We start from the raw sequence: 27,221 nt of genomic DNA, 5'->3' as shown, positions 1-27,221 counted from the left end.
AAAGAACATCAGCTTGAAGTGGCACTAAAATAGGCAGTATTTCTGGCATGGGCAACTTAGCCTAAAAAGAGTCAGTGTAGGGATTTTTTTGTTGACTGCAAAGCAGAACAGAACAAATCACCCAGTAAGCACTGGGAACTTCAGGCTTTTTGGAAAGTTCTTCAGTACCATAGAGGCTTACAAACCCAGCCAGGTTTTTCCATGACTCTCCCTAGTGAATGAAATTTATTGTTTATTTCAGTGTCCATGAACTGTGCTAATCCCCATACACACCTCTTCCCCAGGTGACATTATGGGCACTTCCATGCAGAACCTGCACCAGCTCCTCCAGATGCCGTTTGGCTGTGGGGAACAGAACATGGTCCTGTTTGCACCCAACATCTATGTCCTGGACTATCTGGACAAGACGAGACAGCTGAGTGAAACGATCAAATCTAAGACCATCGGATACTTAGTGAGCGGTGAGCGTTTTTGCTTCCTTTACAGTGTGTGCCAAAATCCCCACTGAGGTCCAGTGAGCAGAAGCAGTAGCATGGCTATCCAAGCTGTATGGCACTGATGCTGTAGCACAGCTCAGTTACCCAGGGGACTGCTGTGACATTTGCTTTCTTTATTTTTTTTTCTTTCCTCATCCTGTTTTACTGAAATGCAGATGTCATGTTTACTTTGAGGTCTGTCTTTTAATCCCTTTTTTCTCTTCAACCCAGGCACAGCATCTATCCTAACCCTGTCAATTTAGGTGGAGCACAAAACTGACACAGAGCTACCTATTCTGTGACTCCATGTTTCTACAGGACAGGATGTTCCATGCCTACATTTAAGCTCCCTCAGGGCTCCCTCTTTGCTTAGTAGATATATATCACCTTTCCACGCTTTCCCACTGTGATTCCGTACAAAACTGGTAGAAAACAAAATTAGGTTTTGTCTTTAAATTAGGTATCAGTTCCTTCTTCCATGTTCTTGCAGGCTACCAGCAGCAGCTATCATACAAACATCCCGATGGGTCCTACAGCATCTTTGGCATCAGAGATAAAGAAGGGAACACCTGGTGAGTGATTTGAAGCAGAAATGACTTAGAAATGAATTTGCATTAAAATCACGTGGTGTAGGTAAATGTTATCTTTGCTAGCTAAATCAGGTGTACAGAGCTGGGTAGGACTGGGACTCTGTAAGTACTAAAAGACATGGTTCTCTACCTCCTGTCAGGGAGTATATGCAGACAGAAAGCTGACTAAAGGCTCAGCTGCCTTTCTGATTCCCACTCTTCCTCTCTCCTGTGGAACCCAATGCACTGCAGTGCTCTGTAGCCAGGACCAGACCCAGAGTGTGCTGGTCTTCCTCTCTGGGTCCCAGCTAGATGTTATTCTTTTTGCTACCCTCTCCTAAGGGAGCACACAAGGACAAAGCAAGTCACCAATTTGTTGGCTGTAATTATTCAGGCTTGTGCCTAACGTGAGTGGAAGGGATGACTTTTTCTGTTCCTAGCTCAGCTCACAGCTTCATGGTTCCCTTGCAGGCTCACTGCCTTTGTGTACAAATCGTTTGCACAAGCTAGTCGCTTCATCTATATTGATGACCATGTCCAGGCTCAAACCCTGATGTGGCTGGCAAGCAAACAGAAGCCAGATGGCTGCTTCCGAAGCGTTGGGACACTCGTCAACAATGTCTTGAAGGTGGTACAGAATTACTTTAGTCAAATTTACACTGTTATCATTAAAAAGATGTTCTCCCATTCCTGCCAAAAACAATACTTTCCTCCAAATGCCTGTCTTCTGCAAAGAGCTCTCTCTCCACATCTTAGGTTTAGTTGCTGAAATATTTCCAGTTCAGTCAGTTTCCTCACACTATCTTTTATACTTCATGCACAACCAAGATAGGATTACAGGATTGCAACCTTGAGGGAATTACTGTTTTGGGGTTTTTGAGGCTTTTGTTTTGCTGTTGTTGGTTGTTTGTTGTCGAGATTTTTTTTTTAATTTTTAATTTTTTTTTTTTTTTAAGCAATGGGTTTCTCTTAGTTTAAGTTCTTTTCCTGATGTGTGTGTGTTTCTCACTCATTCCATTCAATGATTGTTCTTCTCTCCATGTCCTTTTCAGGGAGGAGTAGATGATGAGCTGTCACTTTCTGCCTACATTACCATTGCCATGCTAGAGGCTGGGCACTCCATCTCGGTAAGGAGGCTTTCCACTACTGGTATTCAGCTGGAATTGGTCCCCATTTGTTACCTTGGATTCTGTGTCTGCTACAAATTGTCCAGGTAGTAAAGATGGAGATAGGGAGAGAGAGAGCTCCCAGGGAACATGACCCTGCTCTGAATGTATCCAAACTAGTTGCTGTGATAGAAAAAATCCCCATCTCTACTGCACTTCAACCACTAGTTTTCAAGCAGGAATTCTATACACCTCAGTGGAATTAGATCTCTGTTGGAGAAGCTTAGGATATTAAATGACACCTTTGAGCTACCAGATAAAAAAACTTGCCAGGCAGTAGCCCACACACCATGGCTTAGGCTTAAACATGGCTTAGTCAAGAAGGTATTCCAAGTAAATCTATGAAGTCTACAAATGGGACTGAAAGCTATGTTGGGAAAAGGCCACTTGGGAAGAATACAGGGACATGGTCAGAGGATGCAGTGATGAGACAAGGCCAAGGCCCAAATGAAGTTAAATCTGGCAAGGGATGCCAAGGACAACAAGAAGGGCTTTTTCAAATATATCAATAACAGAAAGAAGACTAAGGAAAATGTGGGCCTGGTGCTTAATAAGGTGGGTGCCCTCATGACAAAGGATAGGCAAAATTGCTGAATGCCTTCTTTGCTTCAATCTTTGCTGCTAAGACCAGCCCTCAGGAATCTCTAAACCTACAGACAAGGGAGGAAGTCTGGAAAAAGGAGGACAAGACAAAGAGATCAAAGAGAATTGGGTCAGAGATCTCTAAGGCAAAATTGACACCCACAAATCGTTGGGCCCAGATGAAATGCACCCACAAGTGCTGAGGGATCTGGTGAATGTTATTATTAGCCCACTCTCTATCATCTTTGAAAGGTCATGGAGAACAGGAAGGGTTCCCAAGGACTGGAAGAAATCCCATGTCACCCCTGGCTTCAAACAGGGCAAGAAGGAAGACCTAGGAAACTACAAGCCAATCAGCCTCACCTCCATCCCTGGAAAAGTGATGGAATCACTCATCCTAGAGGTCTTTTCCGGGGACATGGAGGAGAAGAAGGTGATCAGGAGTAGTCAGCATGGGTTCACAAAGGGGAAATCATGCTTGACCAATCTGATAGCCTTCTATGACGGAATGACTAGCTGGGTGGGTAAGGGAAGAGCAGTGGATGTGGTCTACCTTGATTTCAGCTAGGCTTTCTCCCATACTGTCTCCCATAACATCCAAGCTCAGGAAGTGTGGGATGGATTAATAGACAATGTGGTGAATTAAGAACTCACTGAATGGCAGAGCTCAGAGGGTTCTGATCATAGTTCTGAGTCTAGTTGGAGGCCTGTAGCTAGTGGTGTCCCCAAGGGGTTCATACTGGGTCCAGTCCTGTTCGACCTATTCATCAGTAACCTGGATGATGGAACAGAGTGCACCCTCAGCAAAATTTGTGGATGACACAAAACTGGGAGGAGTGGCTGATACACCAGCGGGTTGTGCTGCCATTCAGAGTGACCTGGATAGGCTGGAGCATTGGGTGGTGAGGAACCTCATGAAGTTCAACAATGGCAAATGCAGGGTCGTAGGGAGAAATAACCCTATGCACCAGTACTGGCAGGAAGCTGATCTGATGAAAGCAGCCTTGCAGACAAGGACCAGGGAGTCCTGGTAGACAACAGGCTAACCATGAGCCAGCAAGGTGCCCTTGTGGCCAAGAAGTCCAACGGTATTCTGTGGTGCATTAGGAAGAGTGTTGCCAAAAGGTCAAGGGAGGTGATCCTGCCCCTCTACTCAGCCCTGGTGAGGTGTCACCTGGAGTACTGTGTCCAGTTCCGGGCTTCCCAGTACAAGAACGACATAGAGCTCCTGGATTGAGTCCAGCAGAGGGCAACAAAGATGATTAGGGGGCTGGAGCATCTCCCAAATGAGGAGAGGCTGAAAGAGCTGGGCCTGTTTAGCTTGCAGAAGAGAAGACTAAGAGGGGATTTTATCAATGTATCTGAAGGGAGGGTGTCAAGAGGATGGAGCGGGACTCTTTCCAGTGGTGCCCAGTGACAGGACAATAGGCAATGGGCACAAACTGAAACAAACTAAATATGAGGAAATGTTTCTTTACTGTAAGGGTGACAGAGCACTAAAACAGGTTACCCAGGGGGGTTGTGGAATCTCCTTCTTTAGAGATTATTCAAAAACCACCTGGATGCAATCCTGTGCAACATGCACTAGGTAACCCTGCTTGGCAGGGGGGAATTGGTCCAGATGATCTCCAGGGATCCCTTCCAATGTCAGCCATTCTGTGATTCTGTGGAAAGGAAGGTCCATGAGAATAAAAAGCAGATTTGTCATTTTAAAAAAGTGACTAGTACAAAAAAAGAGTATAGCTGGGATGTTAGACTTCAATATATGAGTTTGTCTCCAGTTTGTCATGTGCTTTTTGAGGACCTTCCTGGTTAAGGAACACATTAGTGAGGACATGGGGTCCAATGGTGAACTTCTTTCACTTGGTGTAAACCTAGTGCAACACCACAGAATTAAATTAAAATTACAGCAGAGTCACTAAGAATAGACTACCCCAAAATGCTGGGTTTGTTCAAGGCAACAGAATCTTGAACATACAAGTGCAGTGTGAATTGTTAGCATAAAGGTAAGCGGAAGGAATTACGTGTGAAAGAAGCAGAGCAGTCTTTTGTTTATACACCTACATCTTCAAGAACACACTGAAAATCTGCTCTATTTGTATGGTGTTTCCATCTGAAATCCCTCCTTAAGGGGTTTTGGATTCTCTTTCCCAAAGTCACTATACAAACTCAAGTCCCATTCTAGTTGCTATGACAGGATGAAGAATAGGTTTAAAGACACATTCGATCGGGTGAAGACAACTGTTCAGAATTCAGACCCATGTTACATTTTTGCTTTTTTGTTTGTTTTTGAAGTACACAGTAATACGAAATGCCTTTTATTGCCTGGAGACTGCATCTGAGAAGAATATCAGTGACATCTACACGCAGGCACTCATGGCCTATGCTTTCTGCTTAGCTGGCAAGGCAGAAATATGTGAATCATTCCTTAGAGAGCTACAGAAATCAGCAAAGGAAGTTGGTGAGTTTCAGCCTTTTCAAGATTTTGAGAGGCGGGAAGATGGAATAGATCTTACTGATGGCATATGTTCTAACCTTGACAATATCGAGAGTATAGACACATAAATCTTCCACCAGACATCCCAAAATAATTTTGGAGTAAACTTACAGCATATCTGTTGCTCCATAGTAAGTAGCTATGAGAAAGAGACGAGGACATATTCATATTACATCTCTGAGGCAGCATAGAGCAGTGACTCCCATAATCCATTCTCATCGCTCCTTACCCTCTCTTTGTTTCTTCAGGTGGTTCAAAGCACTGGGAGCAGAAGCAGAGATCCCCATCTGAAAAATCCCCCTTCTTCCCTGACCATGCCCCATCGGCTGAAGTTGAGATCACTAGTTATGTTCTGTTGGCATTGCTCTGCAAACCCAACCGGAATCAAAAGGATCTCACACAGGCCTCAGGAATTGTGCAGTGGATCATCAGGCAACAGAATCCCTATGGAGGTTTCTCTTCCACACAGGTGAAGAAATTCCCTTCCACTCCCCAAGCAGTCCTAGGAACTGGGACACTATTTCAGTTTTGTCAGTGGGGCTATGACTACCTAGTCTTATTTCTCTCTTGCTATTGCTGTCTCATACATGCAGAGACCAAGAGTTTCTGATGGAGGGTTACAAATTCTTTTTTCTTTTCTTTTCCTTTTTTTTTTTATCTTCTTTTTAACTTGGTTAACAAAGGTTAAATCCATGAAGGAATGATTTGACTAGCAACAAATAGAGATATTCATGTCAAGAATAAGGCTAAAAAAAACTTTGGTTTTCAGGTTGTCTTTGTTATATGACCAAGGGGTGCTCTGCAGTTCCCTAGGAAACATGCTTTTCCACTTGAAATATCCTGCTGAAAAACTTCAGAAGTGTGCTCTAGTGCTTATATTTTATGTTCTGAGACCTTCATTATGAGAAGAGAGTTTTCTTCCACCCTGAAACATACATGTCAGAATGAATAGGATCCTTCTATATGGGAAATTATACACAAAATTATACTTTAATTAAATTATACACAAGTTCGGGTTATTTTTTAGACAGGACAAAGTGACTTTGATTTGTATTGGAACCATGACTTTGATTTCCTCTGCATCAGTCACACTGTGTAGCTAATTGTCTTTTATTTCAGGACACAGTCATTGCTCTTCAAGCCCTTGCTGCTTATGGTGAGGCCACCTACAATTCTATTACACAAAATGTAGTCAAGATCACTTCCGAAAAGCCTTTTGAGAAGGTATTTACTGTCAACAATGAGAACAGGCTCCTGCTGCAACAGACTCCCCTTCCTGAGGTCCCTGGGAAATACAACCTAACAGTGAATGGCACCGGGTGTGTACTTATGCAAGTAAGTGTCTGCCCTTCTCTTCATTGTGTCCCACATTCTGCATGCCATACAGCCATGTTTCTGATGACTCTCCATCTGATTTCTCTTTATTTTTCCTAATGATTTGATTTTCCTAAACTCTTCAAACAGTCATTTCCTTGTCCCATACTCTGACTCCCATGATGGGATCCCAGAATGGCAAAAAAAAGAGTCTTTTCTGATCATCAACTGGTTTCTCTCTGGGTGGTGACTGGGTACAAGCACCTTTATTGTTAAAGAGCAGAAGTCTGATGAGTCCATCTTTGACATAATCAAGGATCTTCAACGTCCCCAGGAAACTTCACGAGGTCCGATGTTCTTTTTTAGAATTCACAGAAAATCCCTTGGCCTCCTTGAAAAATACTTTTTCTCCTCCTCCAGACTGCACTGAGATACAACATTCACCTTCCTGAGGGGGCCTTTGGATTTTCTCTCTCAGCACAGACATCAAATGCTTCCTGCCCACAGGATCAACCAGCAAAATTTGATATTGTCCTCATAAGCAGGTAACGTACTATCAACAAACCATCTGAACTGTTGACAAGACGTGCCAAGCAGACTGCTGTGTATATTCAGTTTTGCTTAAAGTCATAAACCATGAGCTGATCTGTGCTGGAGAGAGTTGTTGATATCAGCCTATAAGATTTATCCCAAAGGACCTTGTAATACCCCTGGTATTAGCACATATGGTGCTTGTACATACTTGACCCCTTCATACCAGGGGCCTCCCCATTGTATCCCGTACAAGCCAGTCAGTAAGTGCATGTGATTCACTCCAGTTGTATGAGGCCAGAAACAGAAAGTGAGATTTGCTTCCCTTAACACAGTCCAGACTGACAGGGCACTCTGTTGTTTCAGTTACACAGGGAAGCGCAGTAGCTCCAACATGGTCATTATTGATGTGAAGATGCTCTCTGGCTTTGTTCCTGTTAAGTCTTCTCTGGATAAGGTAAACTATAGGAACAAGATTGAATGCGTCATCCCAGGGACAGAGGAGATATCCAGTTGTGACAACAGGAGCTGCATGAAAACATAGGCTTGGTTAAGAAGAATTCACATACAAAGTGCAAGGTTTTCAGATAGCATCAAAGTGGGTGGGAATATTGATCTGTTTGAGGGTAGGAAGGCTCTGCAGAAGGATCTGGATAGGCTAGATGAATAGGCTGCATCCAATCACATGAAATTCAACAAGGTTAATTGCTGGGTCCCACACTTGGGTCACAAGAACCCCACGGAGGGGGATAAACTAGGGTAAGAGTGTCTGGGAAGTCACGCATCAGCAAAAGACCTGGGGATGTTAGTCTGAACATGAGCCAGCAGTGTGCCCAGGTGGCCAGGAAGACCAGTGCCAACCTGGCTTCTGTCAGAAATAGTGTGGCCAGCAGGGCTAGGGAAGGGATTGTCCCTCTGTGCTCAGCACTGGTGAGACTGCACCTCTAGTACTGTGTTCAGTTTTGGGCCTCTCACTACAAGAAGGATATTGAGTTGCTAGAGGGTGTGAAAAGAAGAGCTAGTGAAGGGACTAGAAAACAAGAGTTAGGAGGAGAGGCGGGGAGAATTGGGGAAGTTTAGTCTAGAAAAGAAAAGGCTGAGAGGACACCTCATTTCTCTCTATAACAACCTGAAAGGAGGTTATAGTGAGGTAGATGTTGGTCTTTTTTCTCAGATAAGTGATAGAACATGAGGCAACAGCCTCAAGTTGCACAAGGGAAGGTTCAGATTGGCTCTCAGGAGGAATTTATTCATGGAAAGTGCAGTTAGGCATTGGAACTGGCTGCTCAAGGAAGGGGTGGAGTCACCATCCCTGGAGGTATTTAAGAGATGTGTTAATGTGGTGCTTAGGGACATGGTTTAACAGTAGACTTGATAGGGCTAGGTTGATGGTTGGATTTGATGATCTTAAAGATCTTTTCTACTCTAAATGATCCTGTGATTCTATGAAAACCTGTGAGGTGTCCGTATGGCTGCACCATCTTCATTGCTGTGTGGAGGAATGCCCTACAAGGAGCTGTGAGCATATAACACAGACCTTCACACTTTAAAAATTAGGAAGGGTTCCAGCTAAAGCCGGACAAGCTGGCAACTGCAACTCAGAGCTGGCTAAGTAGGGAAGTACTAAGTAGGGAAGTACTAAGACTACTATTAGGGAAAGAGTCAGAAATCTACCAGGCTAGATTGGAAACCTATATGACAACGTAGGCAGGCAGTTTTCCCTTAAAGAACTGCAGTGCATCCCAACTTGGGAAGTGCTCATAAACTCTGCTAAGTTAAGTGCCAGTTTTTGCTTGGTCCCCCCTATCTATTCAGGAAAATTTGGACTCTAAAAATGTCAGCTGCCAGCCATTAACACCAGACTATGAGCAGAATGAATCCCAAAGCCACAGGGTGGTAGGTTCTAAGATAGCACTTGTTTTTTAATGATTTATTAATATGTCAGTTTATCTCCATTTCCTTATTTTAAAGCTCGTTGATGGCCACACAGTGATGCAAGTAGAATACAAGAAAAATCATGTTCTCCTTTATCTGGAAAATGTAAGTTCTAAATTCTGGCTATTTTATTTACACAAATGATAAAAGTGTTGTGTAATATACACACCTACAGAGAGGATACACTCTATAAAGTGCATTATTATGTTCCCTTCCCCATCAGCTTTGCCCTCTATTCACTGAGCTGCTTGCTCCTCAAACTATGTTATACCCCAAACAGCTTCAAACTGACACCTGAGCTACTAGAAACTAGAAAGAAATTAATCCAAAAAAAAAAAAATTTAAATAAATTAATCAAAAAATCGTTCTCTTTTCAGTAAGTAGTGGATAAACTCCAGTAACGTGGTTCCTTTATGTGTATGTTCCCTTGGTAGGGTCCTAGTACAACTCAGTCCTTCTAACAGGATGCAGAACAATACCCTGATCTCTCCTGAAAAATTTTCCATTCCTTCTCTTATGCCAGTTCATTCCCAAACCTAACTTGTAATCTAACCTCTGGATCAGAATTTGCATATTAAAAGTACATTTGCTTGGAGCCCTGCAGGACTAACAACAAAATTAAATCTCCCAGTGGTGTATATTGGTTCACAGTTTCTTGGTGACACATAATACCTGAAATGGAGGAATTAGAACACCAGACTTGATTGTCCTGACCTTTGGGAGATCCTGGAGAATTAAGCTCTCAATCCTTTGGGAGTTTTTAAGACTCTCTGGCCTGAAGGCAATAAAATGTGTTTAACTTACAAAATAAGGTAATACGAACAGGATAGGAAACACATCTCTTCAGTTTCACTTTGAACTCTCTGAAAATATTTCTTCAGCTTGGCAGGCAGGTAATGTGTATCTGTATGTGGGGCATCATTGGGATTGGAATACATCATTGATCAGATCCCCCTGTCTGCTCCAAGACTGTTATATGAATAGAAAGTCTTATGTGATTCCTGTCCTTCGGTTCCCAGATCTTGCAAAAGAAAAAGAAAGAAATCACTTTCTCAGTTGAGCAGGACTTTGTAGTGACCCATCCAAAGCCAGCTCCTGTGAAGATCTATGATTACTATGAAACAGGTAGGTCTTTTTATTTTAACCAGCATGAAGTGTGGGGAAGGGACAGGGAGAGCAAAATTACTACATGTGTAAGAGACAGAGAACCAACCCTCATGGAACTAACACTCCTCTGAACTGTATTAGGAATTGGAGCTAATGCCAGGGGAAAGATCCATCTCACTTTAGCGAGCTTGGGCTGATGTCCAAGGTGACAAGTGGGCATGACTGGAAAGGTATGAAAATGTATGTCCCAGAACAAAGGAAATTTCAAGAATCTTCAAGGATCTTCAAATTAAGTATATGTAGGGTATATACATCACCAGGGAAATGAACAAGAAGTGGTCTCCAGGAAACATTTCTTTCCCTCTTTTTCCAGAAGAGTATGCTGTTGCTCAGTATATGTCACCTTGCAAAGATGCTGTTGCAGAAATGGATGACTGATTAGTAAAGGTAAGTAAAAGCCAGGAAAAAATAATTAATTAATTAATTAATTAATTAATGAACAATGACAACAAAAGGTGGCAATGAGGATGAAGCACTGGGGAAGGAAACAAGAGAGAACAGTTAGTAAAAAGAAAAGTGAGAAGGTGAAGTATAAAACAACATGAACATAGGAATTGGCCATATGAGAAGAGTGATAACTATACTTTCAGAAAAGGAGCCTTCAACCTCTACCAGGCTTCCCAGAAAGCAGCCAAAGACAGTGACCAGATCCTCTCCCATGCTACATGCTCTGTGGAGTTTAAATAGGTACCTCTGTGCTGTTCAAGAGAAGGCCTCAGCTTCTCTGTAGTGTGAAAGCCAAAATGCAGAAAAACAGAGACACTGTAAAATACCTTCAGGGTCTTCTCAAAAGTGACAGTGCTTAACAAACTATATTCTACCTACAGCCTCCCTTGAAAGCCTCCCCTCCAAAGCCTGTGCTTCATGGGCACAAGCAAGATGTTTCACATGGACTTAAGAAACCACATCCTGGCCAGCTAATGCATATTCTGAGGAAAATATTTGAGATGACATGAACCATGGAGGTGGTGTGTTGACTAGTTAGATATACAATGCTGTCTTACTGTAGGGTAGGTCCAGGTCTGTGTGCTGCTCAGTGTAGCAGTTATGCTGGCTGTTATCTGCTGAAATTCTCTTGGCGCATGGGCAGAGCTTGCTCTCAGTCCTTGGTCTAGCTCTTATCTGCTTTACACAGAATGGACTGCCTATTCAGTATCCTGAAAGTGTATTTTATATCCCGTACCTGCTGTTTGATTTTTTTTTTGTTTGTGTTTGTTTGTTTGTTTGTTTTGTTTTGTTTTCTTATTAAGGTTATTTTCTTTTTTCCCCTACAGGATCATGATGTATGTTCAACAATTGATCAAACACCCTATTTTCTTCTGTCATTAAGTCCCAGAAAGGGCCTTTTCACCTGTCTAAGCACAGTGGGAGTCTGTGATATTGTTTGTACTAGTGGCTGTTTCTTTATTTCCCTTCATGGCATATCTCTTCAGATCTGTATCATAATCATGTATACTTTTTCATCAATAAACCTCCTTTTTACACTGGGTATTGGCTTTCTTTCGGTATCAGAGAACAGTCAGTTTAATGACAATCCACATGTTATGGTGGCTGGCTGGAGAGGAACAAGAAAGAAGCATCTCTGTCCCGCATGTGATATTCAGCCTCCGATGCCAGCTGCAGCTGATAACTACTGGTAACTACTGCAACATGCAGCATGTTCAGACACTCCCAGCCTCTCATGTCAAGTTTAGTCCCTGTTCCACGTGGCTATTGAGCAGCCTGACACTTTTCCCCAGCCCCACTAAGGGGCTGCCTCTGCTCCTTTGACTTAAAAGTAAGGTTTTATGTACAGACATCATGGAGTGTCTTGGCACTGCGCTAAGTAGAACAGTGAGTGAAGAAAGGGGCAGGTTTCAGGTCCCACATCACGGGACATGCATGCATGGCAGGTACCTCCTTATGCTGTAGATGCACCAGGCAGCATGCGATAATGACCGTGACTGTGCTACTTCCTCCTAGTCCCAAATCTCACCCTGCCAAGCCATCCAGTCCACCGGACTGGCCAAGACTTTTTCCAAGAGAAACGGTGAGAGCCTCGAGCATGTTGCCCTGGACTGATACAAGCCACAAGCCCGCTGCCACCCTGCACCTCTCCTCATCGCCCACTCAGCTCTGCCCAGCTCTGCTACACATGGAGCCGCGGTGCTTTCCGCACGGGAGGGCTGGATAAATGCTCATGGGCTGAACCGTGCCAGAGCCACAGCACAGATGGCAACAACGCAAAATACACCTTGGGGCCGCCGGGCTTGGGCCACGGCCGGAGCGAGGCAGCGGCCGCCTCTCTCCGCCCTCGCCCGCCGGGCGGCGCCCGTGCTCCTCGCCGGGCCCCAGCCCGCCATGGCGGCGCTGAGCGCCTCAGGCAGCCCCGATGGAGGGGCCTCGGGGCCCCACTGCGTCGCACAGCAAGAAGCAGGTTTCGCAGGGCAGCAAGGAGCCGCAGTGTCGGAAATAAAAATCACCTTCGGTGCTGGTGGATGGTTGGGAAGTGGGCTAGAAGGCTGGCTGGAAACCAGGTCCGGCCGCCTGGTTTATTTGTGGTGTTTTGTAGGGTCATATTGGGTCTGCTACTGGGCTGTGCTGCCGGGGGCTGACCATCCGCCACACCAGCCTCACTGCTGGCTCCTGGCCTGACACGTTGCCAGGAGTTAGAGCTGCTTGGTGCAGTCTCAGTGGGCATGACCAGCTCCTTTGCATGCACATTCCTCCATCAGAAAGATTTCAGTAAAAATCCTATCACTGATTAAATTCCCTAACAGATCCTGGCCTAGAGAGTTGTCCCAAGTATGTGCTAGTCCCAAATAAAGTGTCAAGTGTAAAACTTGCAAGAAATTAGGCCTGAAATTATGTATGTTGAGGACACTGACATTTTTGAACAAGCGTGTTTAACAACATTCTGTACGATGTTCTTAGCATGCCATGCACCATTTAAACTGTGGCCAGTATTTTCATGCTGAACTCAGTGGACTCCGAAGTTGATAGAGTGATTTGCAGCTTACAATCTACTTTAAAGAAGACCAAAATGGACAGAAGACAAGGGGGGAGAGGACTGGGGGAAAAAAGGACCTGTCATGTAAATAATAATATAAGTGCAGATGAGAACTGTTGAAGTGCTGACGGCTTGTATATATGTTGAAAGAACTGGGAAAGGGATCCATTTCAGTGGTTAATTTGCTAATGATGCGTGTGGAAAATAGAGACTTGGATTTTTTTTTCAGGCAAAATGAATCTGCATGTCAGCACAGAGTATCACCCTTCTCAAACTATTTATTTTTTTTTTCCCCAAAAGGAGCTACGCAATTAGAGAAACAACATGATTTGTGCTTCTGAGTTCAATCCTGAAGAAATCAGATGTCTGAGTCTCCACAGGCAGCAGGCTACCCAAATACTCACAGGATCTATCAGCCATATGTGATTTTCAGAATTGTGAAGGGCTGGCTGTCCAGGATCTGCATGATACTAATGTTATATAAAAAGGCATTTCATTAAGTTTCACAGACAAGAGGAATTTGTGGGCCATGAAATTGCTTTGGGTAGAGTGCAGATTTCTGTGCTGAGTTACAAAATTAAAACTTCACTGGCAGTGGCAGGGAAGCAAGCACAGCTGTGAATTTTGCTGTCCTGGTACACTCCAAACTGTAGCAAATAGGCTTGATTTACATCAGCATCAGACTGCATTAAAGCAAGAGATCACAGCAACAAGGCTGAAAAGGAGAGCAGGCTGAGTGGATGTGGATATAGGAATATATCCCTTTTCTGGGGAATTTGAGGCTAGTTAAGTGAAGACTTCAGTGTTCCACATGGAACTCATGAAAAAAGCCCTCAGGTCCAGCCACATGTTATTGTGCTCAGGCAAACATCATTTTCTGGGAAAAAACAAAGTCCTGAAAAAAAAAAAAAAAAAAAGAGAGAAGTGAAGAGAAAAGAGAAAAGAGAAAAGAGAAAAGAGAAGAGAAGAGAAGAGAAGAGAAGAGAAGAGAAGAGAAGAGAAGAGAAGAGAAGAGAAGAGAAGAGAAGAGAAGAGAAGAGAAGAGAAGAGAAGAGAAGAGAAGAGAAGAGAAGAGAAGAGAAAAAGAGGAGAAAAAAAGAAAAGAAAAGAAAGAAAGAAAGCCTGCATTTTTATCATTCTTGTGGAGCCTTCTTTTTCTCTTAGGCCAAACCTGAACTATTAAAATATCAAAAGCGTATTTCCCACTGCAGACTCTTCCTCTGCATACTGAAAATGTAATATTTATATCCTGATTTTATCTGGTGACTCAAAGAGCTAATTGCCAGTTGGAGTCAGATCTAATAAACATCCCATGCTCAGACTCTTCCTCCAGATTTTTACATATAAACCATGTTCTCTTTGGCTCCTGCTTACACAAAGAACAACAGTATTTCTTAAAGTGCATTCCAGCAACTCCCAGATTTCTGAAACCTGGGTGTCTTGTTTTAGCTATATGCTTCATGGCACATACACAAAATTGAAGAAAGTTTCTTAGTTGTTCACTAGGTAAAGCAGGAACATGCAGAAATGACTGAATGTCATTTCTTCCTTCTTAGTCCAATAATATTGAAGTGTTATATCATTCAATCCTAGCACCTCAGAGAGTGTTATAGGTCTCAAAAGGTCAGAACTACTTTCATTTTGGCAAGATATACATGCTAGGCAAACTGTTTCCCCAAGCAGAAAATCAAGCCCACTGTCCCAAAAGGTGCACTTGGTTTACTGTGCTCAGTGTTGCACAGCACAGCTTCAAAATCTATCAGAGAACAGAGACAGATAGAGGTATCTGCAGAAACTGTTGTACAGGTTTGTGGACTGTCAGAAATGCTGCAAGAAACAGGAAATAAATTCGCTGCAGTGGTCTGCCAGTGCCTTCATGCCTGCTCTGCAGCTTATGTATGTTCTATGGATCTATCCATGCCTCTATTAAAAATGCATTAAAAGCTATTCTGAACTTTGGATTTTTATGAGAAAAAATGGGATAACAAAAGTATAATCACATGAGAATGTCTTTGACTAAAGTGCTCAGTCATGCTTCCCTTTGTGTTTAAGCCTTTTTTGTAGTTTATGTGTGTCATGGGACTTGCTTTGCTGCTTATGTGGAGTTCACAGTGAAGAGTTTGCTAAAGGCTGATGTGACCATTTCTAATGACCACATTTGTTCTGGAACCTGAACATACACTTTTTTACTGTAGACCATAGGTCTCACCCACAGTGCAGGCAGCAGGGTGCAAAGTCTAGAGGAAAAAAAAAAAAAAAAGAAAAAAAAAAAAGGAAAAAGTATCTCACCAAGAAAGATGAGCTTCAGTGTAGCAGTGTTCTCTTGCTGAGGTCTCTCAATTGCTTACCCAGTGCTCTCATTTGGAAAAAGAATCCTTGGTTCAGGGCATTTGGATGCTTCATCATTTGGCTCAAATCCTCTGTGATTCCAGTGATTGCAGTGTCACAAGTTAATAGAGCCAAGCTGTTAACAATGGCACAACTAGAACTCTGTATGACTTCTCTTGTTTTCCAGATCTTGTTCCCTACTTGTTGATACTCAGGTCTTCTCCTGATCACCTCTGTCAAATATTAAGTGTGAGTGATGACCAATGAACTCACTGAAATGTTCAAGAGGAACCTTCTATCAAGGAGCGGTGATGTGCCAAAATGCTCTGAGAAAACAAATCAGCCTTGCTCTCTCATCATTCCTCTGTTGAGTTCATTTGCCACCTTCCTGGTGGGCAGGTACTGCCATGTATGCATCGCCTGACACCTGATTCATCAGACAAGTGGCATGATCACATCAGTGGCACCAATGGTTGTGATAAGGGTAGCATCAGAAAAGGACTTCTTGAGGAACAAGTGAAAAAAATATATATTTTTTTCTCTTTCTCACTCATGTACAATTTGAAATTGTGTATTCAGTGTTAAAATGAAATGTTTTGTATCTCCTCAATTTATTTTTTTTTTTCAAATGGAGAAGAAAAATTTTATCAGCTAGTCCTGCAGCTCAACAGCAAGACATAACTCCTTTCTGATCAGTTTCCTAAAGGGTCACCTTTTGAGGGTCAGGAAATTTTTTAAGCCAGGCATCGTATTGGATACAGGACCTACAAGCCTCCTCCAAGGAAACTTCTCAGTCTTCCCCTCTCTGATCTTCTTGCAAGCTCAACACACCAATTTTCTGATGCCCTTTGATCCTGTCCTGGAGTTGTTCGCTCCTTGCTCCAAAGGTTCCGGTGCTGGGTAAACCTCTCTTAAGAACATGATTCCAGGAGGGCTCCTGGACCCTGTGTTCTCACACTGTGTATATAACCTGGCAGCTGGGAGAGTGAAGAATTCTTACGTGAAAGTGAAGATAGAGTAAATATGAACAAAGAAGGCAGAGGTGGAGGGAATAAAAATCACCATACTGTGTATTGACAGGGCTCTGTGTGCATGCCACAAAGTCCTAACCTTGCACATTTTTTTCTCAGCCTCCCACTCTTTGGCTCAGTACCCACTGGGAGGTGAAGGCTAGGTTATTACCAGAAACAATTGCATAACCACGCCACATGTTTGCCTTTCCAACTTCGCTTTACTGGAAGTGATAAGCTCTAGACCCTACTGGCTTGGGGTATTAGTTGAAACCTGTTCCTCCCATTGCTGTCCCTCCGGTCAAGGCAAGGTGTGTCCACGCTTACTTGCTGACCTTATGCCTATGCCATGGTAAAACTCTTCTAGGAAGTCCTATACATGGAGTTTGAGATGCACAGCTAGATCTGGAATGCACAGCTCTCCTGACATTTTCTGGCTCCTTAGGCAAGGTCCTTGTGCAGTTAGGACTTGTCCTGTTCCCTACCAATCACTTGTGTCCAATGCAGGGTATTCCAAAACATGAGGGAAGTGCAGTGGTGTAATGCAGCCAGGGCAGGCTCTGTAGCAGGATCCTAAATTCAAAAGGAACCTGTTCTCCAGCATCATGGCTTTTACCCCTTTTCCTGACCCAACAGGGTAAATGTGACACACTGCGCTGCCCACCAAGGTGCAATGTGGAGGTGTATGGGAAAGGGTTAACCATAAGAGTATCCTATTTCTTTGCCTAATACTCCATCAGGACTTCTTGTCCTGCTTCCTTGTAGCATCCTCTGTCTCAAAAATCTTTACAGACACATCTTTGGTCTGTACAAAAATCTTTGTACAAATCTTTGAAATCAAATCTTTGACTTGCCTATGCTGTGTTACCATGGTCTTTTTCTGTACTGGTACTTTTGTGCCATGAAGTTTGGACAATCTCCAGGGATGGCAATCCCGTGGCTCCTCTGGGCACGTGTTCTATTGCTGCACCACCCTCGGAGGAAGCATTTTTTCTGTCTGTTCAGTTAGAGTCTCTCTGGACACAGCTTGGCCCACTGCCTCTGTTCATGCCACTGCCTAAGATAAGAGCCTGTCTCTCCCTTGATGCTACCTGCCTTGAACACCAACCTTAGGACCACCAGAACCACCTCAAGAGGTGCTTGTATCTCATCTGAGGAGAAAGGGAGCCTGGATTATAAAATCACAGAGAGAGATCAAGTGAAATTTGTAGTTTTATATGCATTTTGTATGACTTTATGTGGTGAAGTTTTATCTGAAAAGAGAAGACATGAGTCATAAATAGTATTGTTAATTATCTCATATGCTGTTTTCAGACACATTTGTAAATACTTTGGCTTTTCCCCACCCTTTCTGTGCAATAGTCTGAGAAATACAAATGTAATAGCTTTTCATTCTTTACATCAGGGACCGTCTTCATTTCTCTGTAATATCAAAACCATATCTGTCAACATGAAACAGCTAGTTTCATGGTTATATATTTAAAAATTGTTAATATTATTCACTGATTACCTTGGATGGATTTAATGGCGGGATTTTAACAAGTGATCCCATTCCACTGTGCTCTGTAAACATCAGACTGACACACTGCAGATTTCTCATACCATAGGGTTAACAACTTTGGTCGCAGTCTTTTTAGCAACATACAGCATAGGTTTCTTTTAAGGCAAGACAAAAAGTATAAATAGAAGTAATGTTTGTTATAAGAAGTTGGGAAAGGTGGATTAGCCCTACTTCATATAGGGCTTGCACTACCAATGGTCTTGCCTTGCATCACACAAAGTTAGTCACAATCTATTTATAAAACCCAATGCATTACAAAGCACACTAAAATGTGGGTAATTCATTGATGCCTTTACATACCTGAATAGATTTAGTTGTTCATAGGACACCACAGAAATTTATATGAGTTATATTAGACAGCCCGGATGTCTGCACTCAGGAAAGGCAGTTAATCTGCCACCAGAGCCTTCTGTCAAATTAAGATATTCAACAGGCCGCTAAAGTGGATAATCTTTATTTGCTTTAATATTTTCAGTTTAATTTGAAGTTCAGATGATGAAGCCTTTTTATGGGCCTTCATTTCATTGAATATCTTCCTTCATCTGCACGTTGCGACTTGTGTAATGTTCATGCTTTCTGAGTTTTCCTAGTAAGTTTTAGAGGAGCTTCTCTTCACTACAGCCTGTGAAATATTTTGTCTCCCACAAAATAATAAACCCTTTTTTTATCCTTCTGGGTACTGTTGTTAATCCTATTAATATGTACAAATGCTTTTTCTTGTAATGCTTCTTATTTATTTATTTAAAGTAAATTGCTTTGGGTTTGTTTCCTTAGATATCTCTTATCAGATCAGCTACCCTTGCTGGAAGAAGTAAGGTATGAAAAAGAACCAAAAAGCTTTCAAGCTAAGTACAAGTTCAATTGTTCTGCACTTAATGGGATAGGTACCAGATAGACTGCCTCAGTCAGTGCTTGTGGAGCAAGGTGGGCAGCAGGATGTCAGAGATCTATTGAGTGGTTCCTGGGGGACTGAGAAACAGATGTTTTGTGGATGGGAAATAGGTGAGTAGAAGAAAGATCACAGTGAGCAGGATCTCCGCTGAATCCCCACTTCTGATAGTCCTGTAGATCTATGAATTTTAGTTTTACATGCTCATCCTTAAAGCATACTGTACGTGTCCATTCTGCTTTCTTTTTGTTTTCAGTTCACAACATCCTGAGTGAAAACAGAACACGTGGGGTGAGTCATGTTTTCCAACAAATATCCAGGACACAATTGCTTTGAAAACTGCTACTTTGCACAAGTTATTTACTGGAGAAGACGGAAATGGGAGGGAGAGGACAGACAATAGGGGGCATTTTTGGAGAAGGATCCATATGGCTTTTATTACTTTGTAGTTACACAACCAGATTTTATCAATATTTCCATCTCTAGCTGATAATCTGCTAAATCTTTTGGTTTCTATGACTGTGTGTTCATTTCTTTTTCACATTACGCTTATATAACATTTCTCCCCAGCACTGGCTGCCTCCTGTTTGTTTTCCTTATTTTTGTGGTTTATGAAAAGGTATTGAATTTTATTCCATGAGAGACCGTGCCTGATTTTTGAACACAGTTCTTAAATTTCCTTTAATCCTCAGGCATTTCTCCTTATCCTTTGCACTGTTCTTCCCTGCAGTTTTCTGTCAGCACAAGAGTCAAGACACACTATGTAGTTAAACTAACATTCAGTCTTAACATTCACTATATTTCAAAGTTTAATATTCAGACAAACCAATAGTGTTGTTGTGATCTTATAAGTGCTTTTGTGCAGATCAGAGAACCTCTGCCACTAATGTGGCTTCATATAATCACATGCAATATGATTTGTGCTAAAGTATTTTCTCTCCTGAGTATTCATACAAAACAGGGCTCTTCACAGGGGTCTTGAATCTCTAACAAGAGCGCGACCAATCCTTTGATTGCAGAAGCACTGCAGGGCAAGCTGAAGCCCTACAGTTGCAGTTTTTGCAGTCTTCCATGGACTGATACAAATACCCCACGAAGTCAGGCTACTCACGGAGTTCTGGTAGCTTGGACTGAATATTTTATTTCTGTGACCAGCTGGAATGTAGCAATCTTATTTATTTATTTATTTATTTTACTAAATTCAACTTCTGGATAAGCTGCTGCAACCAGACATTCACAGACAACCAAGCCAAGTGAGCAGCGCTGTCTCTGAGTGATTTTCATTATGGATGCAACTCACAGCAGCACAGCTCTCAATCTGGCAAAGGGAAAGGGGAGGCACCTGGAGCACCTGGAACATCTTCACCCCAGACCAGGCAGTCTCAGAGCAGGCAACACAGAATGATGGAAGATGATCACCATGCTGGGGGGGGGGGGGGCAGGAATGCCACCTGATGGCATTGCCTAATATTTATGCATGTTCACAGTGGAAACAACTTATTTCCATATCTAGACCTGCAGCCACCTCACTGTGGACTGTATAACTGACAGGCTAATTGTCTAACCTAGCAGCCCTGTTAGGGGCTTGGTCAGCAAACTACTGCAGTATTCTGTTAATGTAACATGAGCAATGCTTTTCCCTGTGGGTTTCATTTTGATCGTAACATACCTATAAGCACAGCTTTTGACTTCAAAAGATGGCATTACCGGATGTCGGAGTGCTGAGATTGAATGCCACCCTCAGGGAGCAAGCTTGTGTCAAACCTAGTTCGTTTTCCCAAGACTGTGGATCTCTGATGGGTTAAAGAAAGCAGGGTATGAATGGTTCAAAGATTTCTAATATAAGTATTGTCCAATAAACACCCTTCCCCCACATTGAAAGTCTCTAGCCAAATACTGTCCCTCTGCTCCAGCTCCTCCTTATACGCCTCTCGCCTCTCCCCATTTCCGGATGGGTCCTGGCCCTCAGCCCTTATCTCCTCTAGCCCCTGGGCTGTTTGCAGAGAGCAGTTAAAAAGGGGCTGACCCAGCAGAGAGTGGAGGGGAATTACAAGGTGCACAAAAACAACAGCACCAGACCAGACTGGATGTCTGCTTGAGTCACCACAGTCCTGCTCTGCACCATGGGGAAGGACTGGCTCTTTGGCAAACCAAACATCTTCCTCCTTTTCCTCTTCTTCCTCCCTGGAAATACCTCTCCCACTACAGAACCGTAAGCTACACAAATGGAAGGGGGAGGGAGGTCTTAGTGCTCTTTTTTTTTTTTTTTCTTTCTTCTGTCATTTTTCTTCCTTTCTGTCATTCTCCAAACAGCCGTGCCAGTTTCTCCCATTCCTACCCTGCATCCCACTACTAGCCCAGCTCTGACTTTCCTGCACATCTCTGCCAGTGTTGCCTTTTCCCCCCGGTACTCCCCTGCTAGTCCAGCCCTGGTTCAGCACAATATCTCTGCCTAAATATATTCTTACCTAAAAATCTTCAGGTGCTAGGGTTTCTGTGGGCATGCATGTACTTACCTTTCCTGTAGTATCCTTGTTTTGGTCACTGAGTCATTTCTCTGCGTTCTCCTGTTTCTTTCAAGCTGGTTTGTTCCCTTTCTCCTGTTTCTTTCATCCCAGTTTGTTTCCCTTGGCAGCATTAGACGTGCTTGTTCCCAAAGAGGATCTGTGACCTAAATTCCCTTCCGCCAGCATGGAGTCTGGCGCTGGCACCCTCCCCTGGGATGTCCACGCTGGGGCTCTGCAGGTGAGCAGCATGGCTGCAGCACTCACACTGCAGAGGGCCCCATGGAGAAGCTCTGCAAGGGCAGATCAGCCTGGTCTCCTCACCTCAGCCTCACCTGCCAGAGAGGGTTCCGCAGCCTCTACTCTCTCAGGCAGAGCAGTCTCCCTCTTTAGACTCTTGCTGCTGTCACAGCGTGCCTCTTGCTGTCCCACAGTTCTCTCCTCTGTGGTTCTGAAGCTGGTCTTGTGATGCTTGCTAGAGAGCTCATGCCCACAAGCAATGCATGAGCACTAGTAGCTGTAGTAGCAGAAGGTGCAGCAACACTGCTGTTGCTTACTGTGTGGTCAGAGGTAAAGTGGTGACTGGCTCAAAACTGAAGGACCTTTGACTCACACTTCACCATCAGTCCCTCATTCACCTGCCCTATTTGGCTGCTTCTGGGGTAGATAAGCTAGCCAAGTCTGCTTTGGGGTCAGGCAAAGCTCTCCAGTGTCTCCACAGTAATCTCTTGGCATCCCTGCCCAAGATCAGATGGAAACTGCTTGGTCTTTTCCTCGCATAAGCAACATGCTGCTCTTTTTCTCCGAACTGAGCATCATTTTGGGAGAGGAGAAAGAGGAAGGGTTGAGAAAGGTGTGAGGAAGAGAGGTATATTTGGGATGACAGAACAAAGGTAGGAGCTGAGTGCAGTAAGCAGTCAGGGAACAGGTAGGCAGTGCGGTCTGAGTAAATTGCTAGGCAGGTGTGAGAATAATGAATCTCATTCACACTTGGTACCAAGTGCTGCAGGGTTGATCAGATGCTGTGTATAACACAGGAGGGAAGCTATCCTAGAACTGAAGACCTCCAAGTCAAATCAAAATGAAGCTTCCAACCAAGATTTGCTTTCTGCATCTTGCACAGGGAGATAGCTTTGATGAGCAGCAGTTGCTGCTTGTTCTTTTTCAGAAGTGACCATCTGCACAGGAGACACAATTAAAGTTCAGATTAGATATTAAAAAAATAAATAGAAGACTTACTCACAATGTTACTGCAGCATCGGAACAGGTGACCCATTGCAACTTCCTTTTCCAGGAGGGATGTTGGCTTGAGACATCCACATGTCCTTTCCAAACAAACAAACAAACAAACAAACAAACAAATATGTATATATTTATGATACTACAGCATACTGACAGTAGGATTTTTTTTTCTTACTCTGGATCTGTTCTGGAAGAATTCAACAGTAGGCATTGGTCACCTATACTGATATATGGTTGTGCATATAAGCTTTTTTACAATGTAGTATATAATGTTTGGGAATATATTTAAGATACCCAAAAATGCTAGCCGATGATAGTACTTGAATTGACAGATATGGATATGGATTGACAGAGCTGATGAAACTTGGTAGTTTCTTTGGTTGAATGTTTGTTCGAGGAAGCAGCTGAGGGTTGACACATGGAAGTATCGAGGGTCATAGAATCGTGGGTTCTAGGATTCTATAATTCCAAGTTAGTCCCTCTTAAGCTAGAGTATTACCTACTCTGTATAGACAAACTTAGCATTTTTGAGTCAGGCACTTTCTCTAGGGTCCCTTATCCCTCCTTGTTGCCTGCTTCTGATGGAGTCACTGCCTCTGTTTTCAGAATACTGCCAACCTTGCTGGCAGTGAGGCTGGTCAGGTCTCTTCTGGTAGCCCAGAAGCATTTTGTCCTGGAATGGCTATATATGGACTGTGTGACCCAGACTATTTAAAGCTTTCATAGTACTTCAATTCATCTAGCCCTTTTCACCAACACATCTCACAACAGTTGAAGGGAGGTCTATAAACAGCGTATTTCATAACCTTGTTTCAAAGACCGTGAAGATGGTGTAGGGGGAAGTTCTGTGCATTGGCCAAAATTTCAGTGAAACAGTGAACAGGAAGAGGAATAAAGCCAAATTCCCTATGAACTAGGTCACTCTGTCCCTTCAGTAGTCTGGACTTTGCAGTCACATTGCCACTGACAGGATGCAAGGAAAATTAGATTAGGGGACGCAGAGTGAAGCTGTGGTGAGAAGGCTATGGAGGAAGGGTAGTGGTGTAGCAAGCAGCATAATCAAAAGCTGTAAGTCATTCCCTGGGTGGCTGGAGGTCCCTCCTTTCACTGCTTCTGCAGCTGCAAATAGTGGCCAGAGGTGCCTGCTGACTTCTTACTATGCTTTATCCCGTTTTCTGGTTTTGAGGGAAATGGAGGTACTCCCTAGGTCCCACTGCCTTCAGAGTAGAAGTTGGGCACTTTTAGAAGTGCCCAAAAGCTCAGAGCCTGGGCAATAATGTAGCTCCGGAATGTACCCAGCTATCTCTTTCCTCAGGTCCGAAGGGAGACCACTCTATTTCTACACTTCTCACATCAGCTCTGTCTAAATACACTCAGTCCTGAAAGTAACCATTTCTTCATTCTGCTGCCCTGGGCATGATTTCCATCCCTCAGCAAAGCTGCTAGTACACCACCATACTTTTTCCTAGGTCACTTGTGACTGTGTGACCTTTACAAAGTGTTTCTATTAACCATCTGGTAAGGTGCACATTACCCTGCCCCAGTGGATGGTCCATGGCAAAGTGGTTTTAGCAGTACTGACCCAAGGTTTCCTGCCATACAGCGATTAACATACCTTTCAGATTGAATTGCCACCAGGACCTGCTACTGAAAAGCTTGAATGTACACAGGGAACAGGGAATACCAGGTCCATAAAAATGGCCCTGCATCACACAAGAAGTGGTAAGTGATCGGTGCTGAGGGACAGAATAGAGGAGTAAGGCAGGTACTGTGCCTGAGTTTTCCAGCTGCTCTGCCCTTATGGAGCTTCTATTTATCAGAAATTCAAGGTCTTCTTTTAGCAGGGATTACATCTGTGGCCCTATGTTTTCTAGCCCCTTCTGAACAGTGAATTTACCCAGGCCATTTTTGATAACCTTCCTATCAAGAATAGCTGGTCTTCTTGCCTTTATTTGTCTCATAACAAACTTAATGTAACTGGGACCATAGGGCACAAACCATATCCTAGAGTTACCTGCATCTGGGAGTGACAGCTTCTTTCTAAGGGTCTGCACTTGGCTGCACATGCAGGTAGGGTCCTAATTATCAAATTCAGTAGTACCTGCTGGCTCCTTTTGTACTTTACCTAGGGAAGGACAGTCAGCTGCTGTCTATCATATGATGCAGTCTGGGTATATTTGCTCTTCTTGGACTGCGTGAGAACACCAGAAGGTTCAAGAGCCACAGCTAGTCATACCAGAATTATACTTTGGGCTTTATAGTACCTATTACCATTAGATTCCTTTATTTAATTTTGCACCTTAGTGAAGAAGTTTCTGCTTCATTTTATTTTTCATGAAGTGTCAGTTAATGTTTTTACATGGTGTTGTTTAGTACGTGTATTGTTACAGCTGATGAACAAACCATACTTTAGGAATCCTTTGTGCATAAGCTTTCTCTCATTCCTTTTTTTCCAGGCTAAAGAATCTTAATCTTTGTAGTGTCACTTCCTATAAAATTATTCCAGATTTCAGACCATCTTTCATTGAATCTTTCTTCTAAATTCTTTTTTGAAATGGGAAGAAAACAGCATACCATATTCGAGATGTGGATGCAATTATACATTGGCAAAACTGTGTGTTCTGGTTTGTCCTCTATTTCTTTCTTTACGATCACAGATTTAAGGATAGTTCCTTCCAAGCCATTTGTCACTTATCACTGAATGAAAATTTTAGAAGAGTGTTTAGCAGAGTTCATTTCTTAGTGGTAATAGCCCACTTAGTGATGCATGATATACATGATAGTATTGGGGGTATAGTAGTGGGGGTGGTATTTTCTTCCTTGAATCATTCTTTTCCCTTAATGAACAGTTTATTTGACATTTTTGCTATAGTCCCACAATATGATAAAAGTTTTTCACAACTAGTTCACAAGTTTTTAACTTTTCAACATTTTCTTACTCTGGATAATTATCAGAAAAATTTTACTTCCCAGATCACTTAGAAGTAGATTGAACAACAGGGGTCCCTACGCAGACCTTTAAGATTTTCATTGGTGACCTGCTTCTGCTGTACAAATACACAATTTGTTCTTACCATTTACATCCTATCTTCTAAACACTTAATCCACATCAGAATTAATAATTGGATTTATTAACAAAAATTAGTAAAATTATTCCTTTTATTGGAGGGCAGCTTAGTTTATGGGTCTTTTGTGAGGGACCTTTGTCAAAAGCTCTTTGAAGATGCAAGTGCACTTCTGTTGCAATAAACCACTGCTCTCTGAAATCCTTTGTGTGCTCATCTTAATAAGGTCACAAACTGCAAGCACTCACATTTTTGCTCAGCGTGAGAAGGGTTTGGAAACCTGGATAAGCAAAAACAGGAGCAGCCACAGAAGTAGGTGGTTTTTTCAACCCTGTAACTGCTGAATTTTCAACCTTTTTTAGCTAATGCCTTTGAGTCTCAATAAGAGATTGTGGGATACACAAAAATCAATTAACAGCCTGGAACTTTTCACGCCATCCTTACTCCCTGCTGTGAAGCTGAACAAAACAGCCTTTATAAAGGGCTGTCTATTAGCATAGAAATTGTTCCTCTACTGAAAGCATTTTCTTGCTTTTAGGCTAATTAGTTAGGCAATTTAACATGTATAAACCCAAAATAAAATGTATGTGTTCATGTGTATATGCACTGGAGCTCACAGAGATAGTAATGGATTAGGCTTGCTGATTAGTTAATTTCCTTTCATTTAATACTGTTTTCTTAATACCACTTCACAATTCTGATCCTTGCTTCCCCCCTTTCTAGGCAATACATGGTGCTGCTGCCCTTTCTGATACACACTGATGCTCCTGAGAAAGTCTGCGTTCAGCTGACCCATCTGAACGAGTCTGTGACACTGAGTGCCACGCTTGAGTATCAAGGGGAAAACAGGAGCCTGATTGATGATGTGGTGTCGGAGAAGGATATATTCACCTGCATCCCTTTCTCTGTGAGTATCTAATTCCTTTAGGCTGATCCTTTGTGCTTATTGCTAAGGCGTAGTATTACTGAACAGTTCAGAGATGAGAAATAAGATGCTGCAGTTAGAGGCTTCTAACCTAAGCCAAACAAACAAACAAAAAAAGAATTTGATGTGGAAAACTGACTGTGATAGCCTTATGAGGATCAATTTTCCTCAAATTCTGTATCCCACGTGATATTTTTGTGCATGCAGGGCTTAGGGAACTCTTTTGGGATGATTCATCCCAGAACTTTCACTTTAAAGTAGAACATAACCCATCTTGGTTTGATCTGGTTAAGCCTCAGAGGAAAAATACTGATGAAGTGGAATGAGAACCAAAGAAGATGGTGAAGTGGTGAAAGAAAGTAAAGTCCACAAGGTTATATTGTCTCCATCTGGGTCATATTCATTCTGTTTCCTACAGAATGGTGGTTGGTGAGTAGTGTAAGCAACTAGTACCACCGACAAACAATGAAT

The 27,221-nt window shown here is 42.8% G+C and overlaps 2 protein-coding genes across 2 annotated transcripts in view; both read left to right on the top strand.

Annotated features, from left to right (window-relative positions):
- LOC311217469 (ovostatin) overlaps nucleotides 1-10,615 on the top strand; it is a gene marked incomplete at both ends in the record, with an annotated part of 32,665 nt that extends 22,050 nt beyond the window's left edge. Inside the window, 12 exons of the mRNA XM_084299540.1 lie at nucleotides 285-461; nucleotides 967-1,048; nucleotides 1,517-1,673; nucleotides 2,098-2,172; nucleotides 5,089-5,254; nucleotides 5,539-5,759; nucleotides 6,410-6,625; nucleotides 7,025-7,149; nucleotides 7,502-7,592; nucleotides 9,107-9,175; nucleotides 10,090-10,195; nucleotides 10,551-10,615. Of these exons, the coding sequence (XP_084155666.1) occupies nucleotides 285-461; nucleotides 967-1,048; nucleotides 1,517-1,673; nucleotides 2,098-2,172; nucleotides 5,089-5,254; nucleotides 5,539-5,759; nucleotides 6,410-6,625; nucleotides 7,025-7,149; nucleotides 7,502-7,592; nucleotides 9,107-9,175; nucleotides 10,090-10,195; nucleotides 10,551-10,615 (1,550 nt within the window). The remainder of the gene's footprint in view (nucleotides 1-284; nucleotides 462-966; nucleotides 1,049-1,516; nucleotides 1,674-2,097; nucleotides 2,173-5,088; nucleotides 5,255-5,538; nucleotides 5,760-6,409; nucleotides 6,626-7,024; nucleotides 7,150-7,501; nucleotides 7,593-9,106; nucleotides 9,176-10,089; nucleotides 10,196-10,550) is intronic.
- Nucleotides 10,616-20,965: 10,350 nt separating this feature from the next.
- LOC311217390 (alpha-2-macroglobulin-like) overlaps nucleotides 20,966-27,221 on the top strand; it is a gene marked incomplete at both ends in the record, with an annotated part of 37,747 nt that continues 31,491 nt past the window's right edge. Inside the window, 4 exon segments of the mRNA XM_084299418.1 lie at nucleotides 20,966-21,025; nucleotides 21,029-21,124; nucleotides 21,126-21,226; nucleotides 26,549-26,732. Coding sequence (XP_084155544.1) covers nucleotides 20,966-21,025; nucleotides 21,029-21,124; nucleotides 21,126-21,226; nucleotides 26,549-26,732 — 441 coding nt within the window.

The sequence above is a fragment of the Netta rufina genome, assembly GCF_964035555.1.
Source record: "Netta rufina genome assembly, chromosome: 1".
In the NCBI taxonomy this organism is placed as follows: Eukaryota; Metazoa; Chordata; class Aves; order Anseriformes; family Anatidae; genus Netta; species Netta rufina.
The sequence above is the reverse complement of the archived record's forward strand: the minus strand, read 5'-3'. Positions and strand labels throughout refer to the sequence as shown.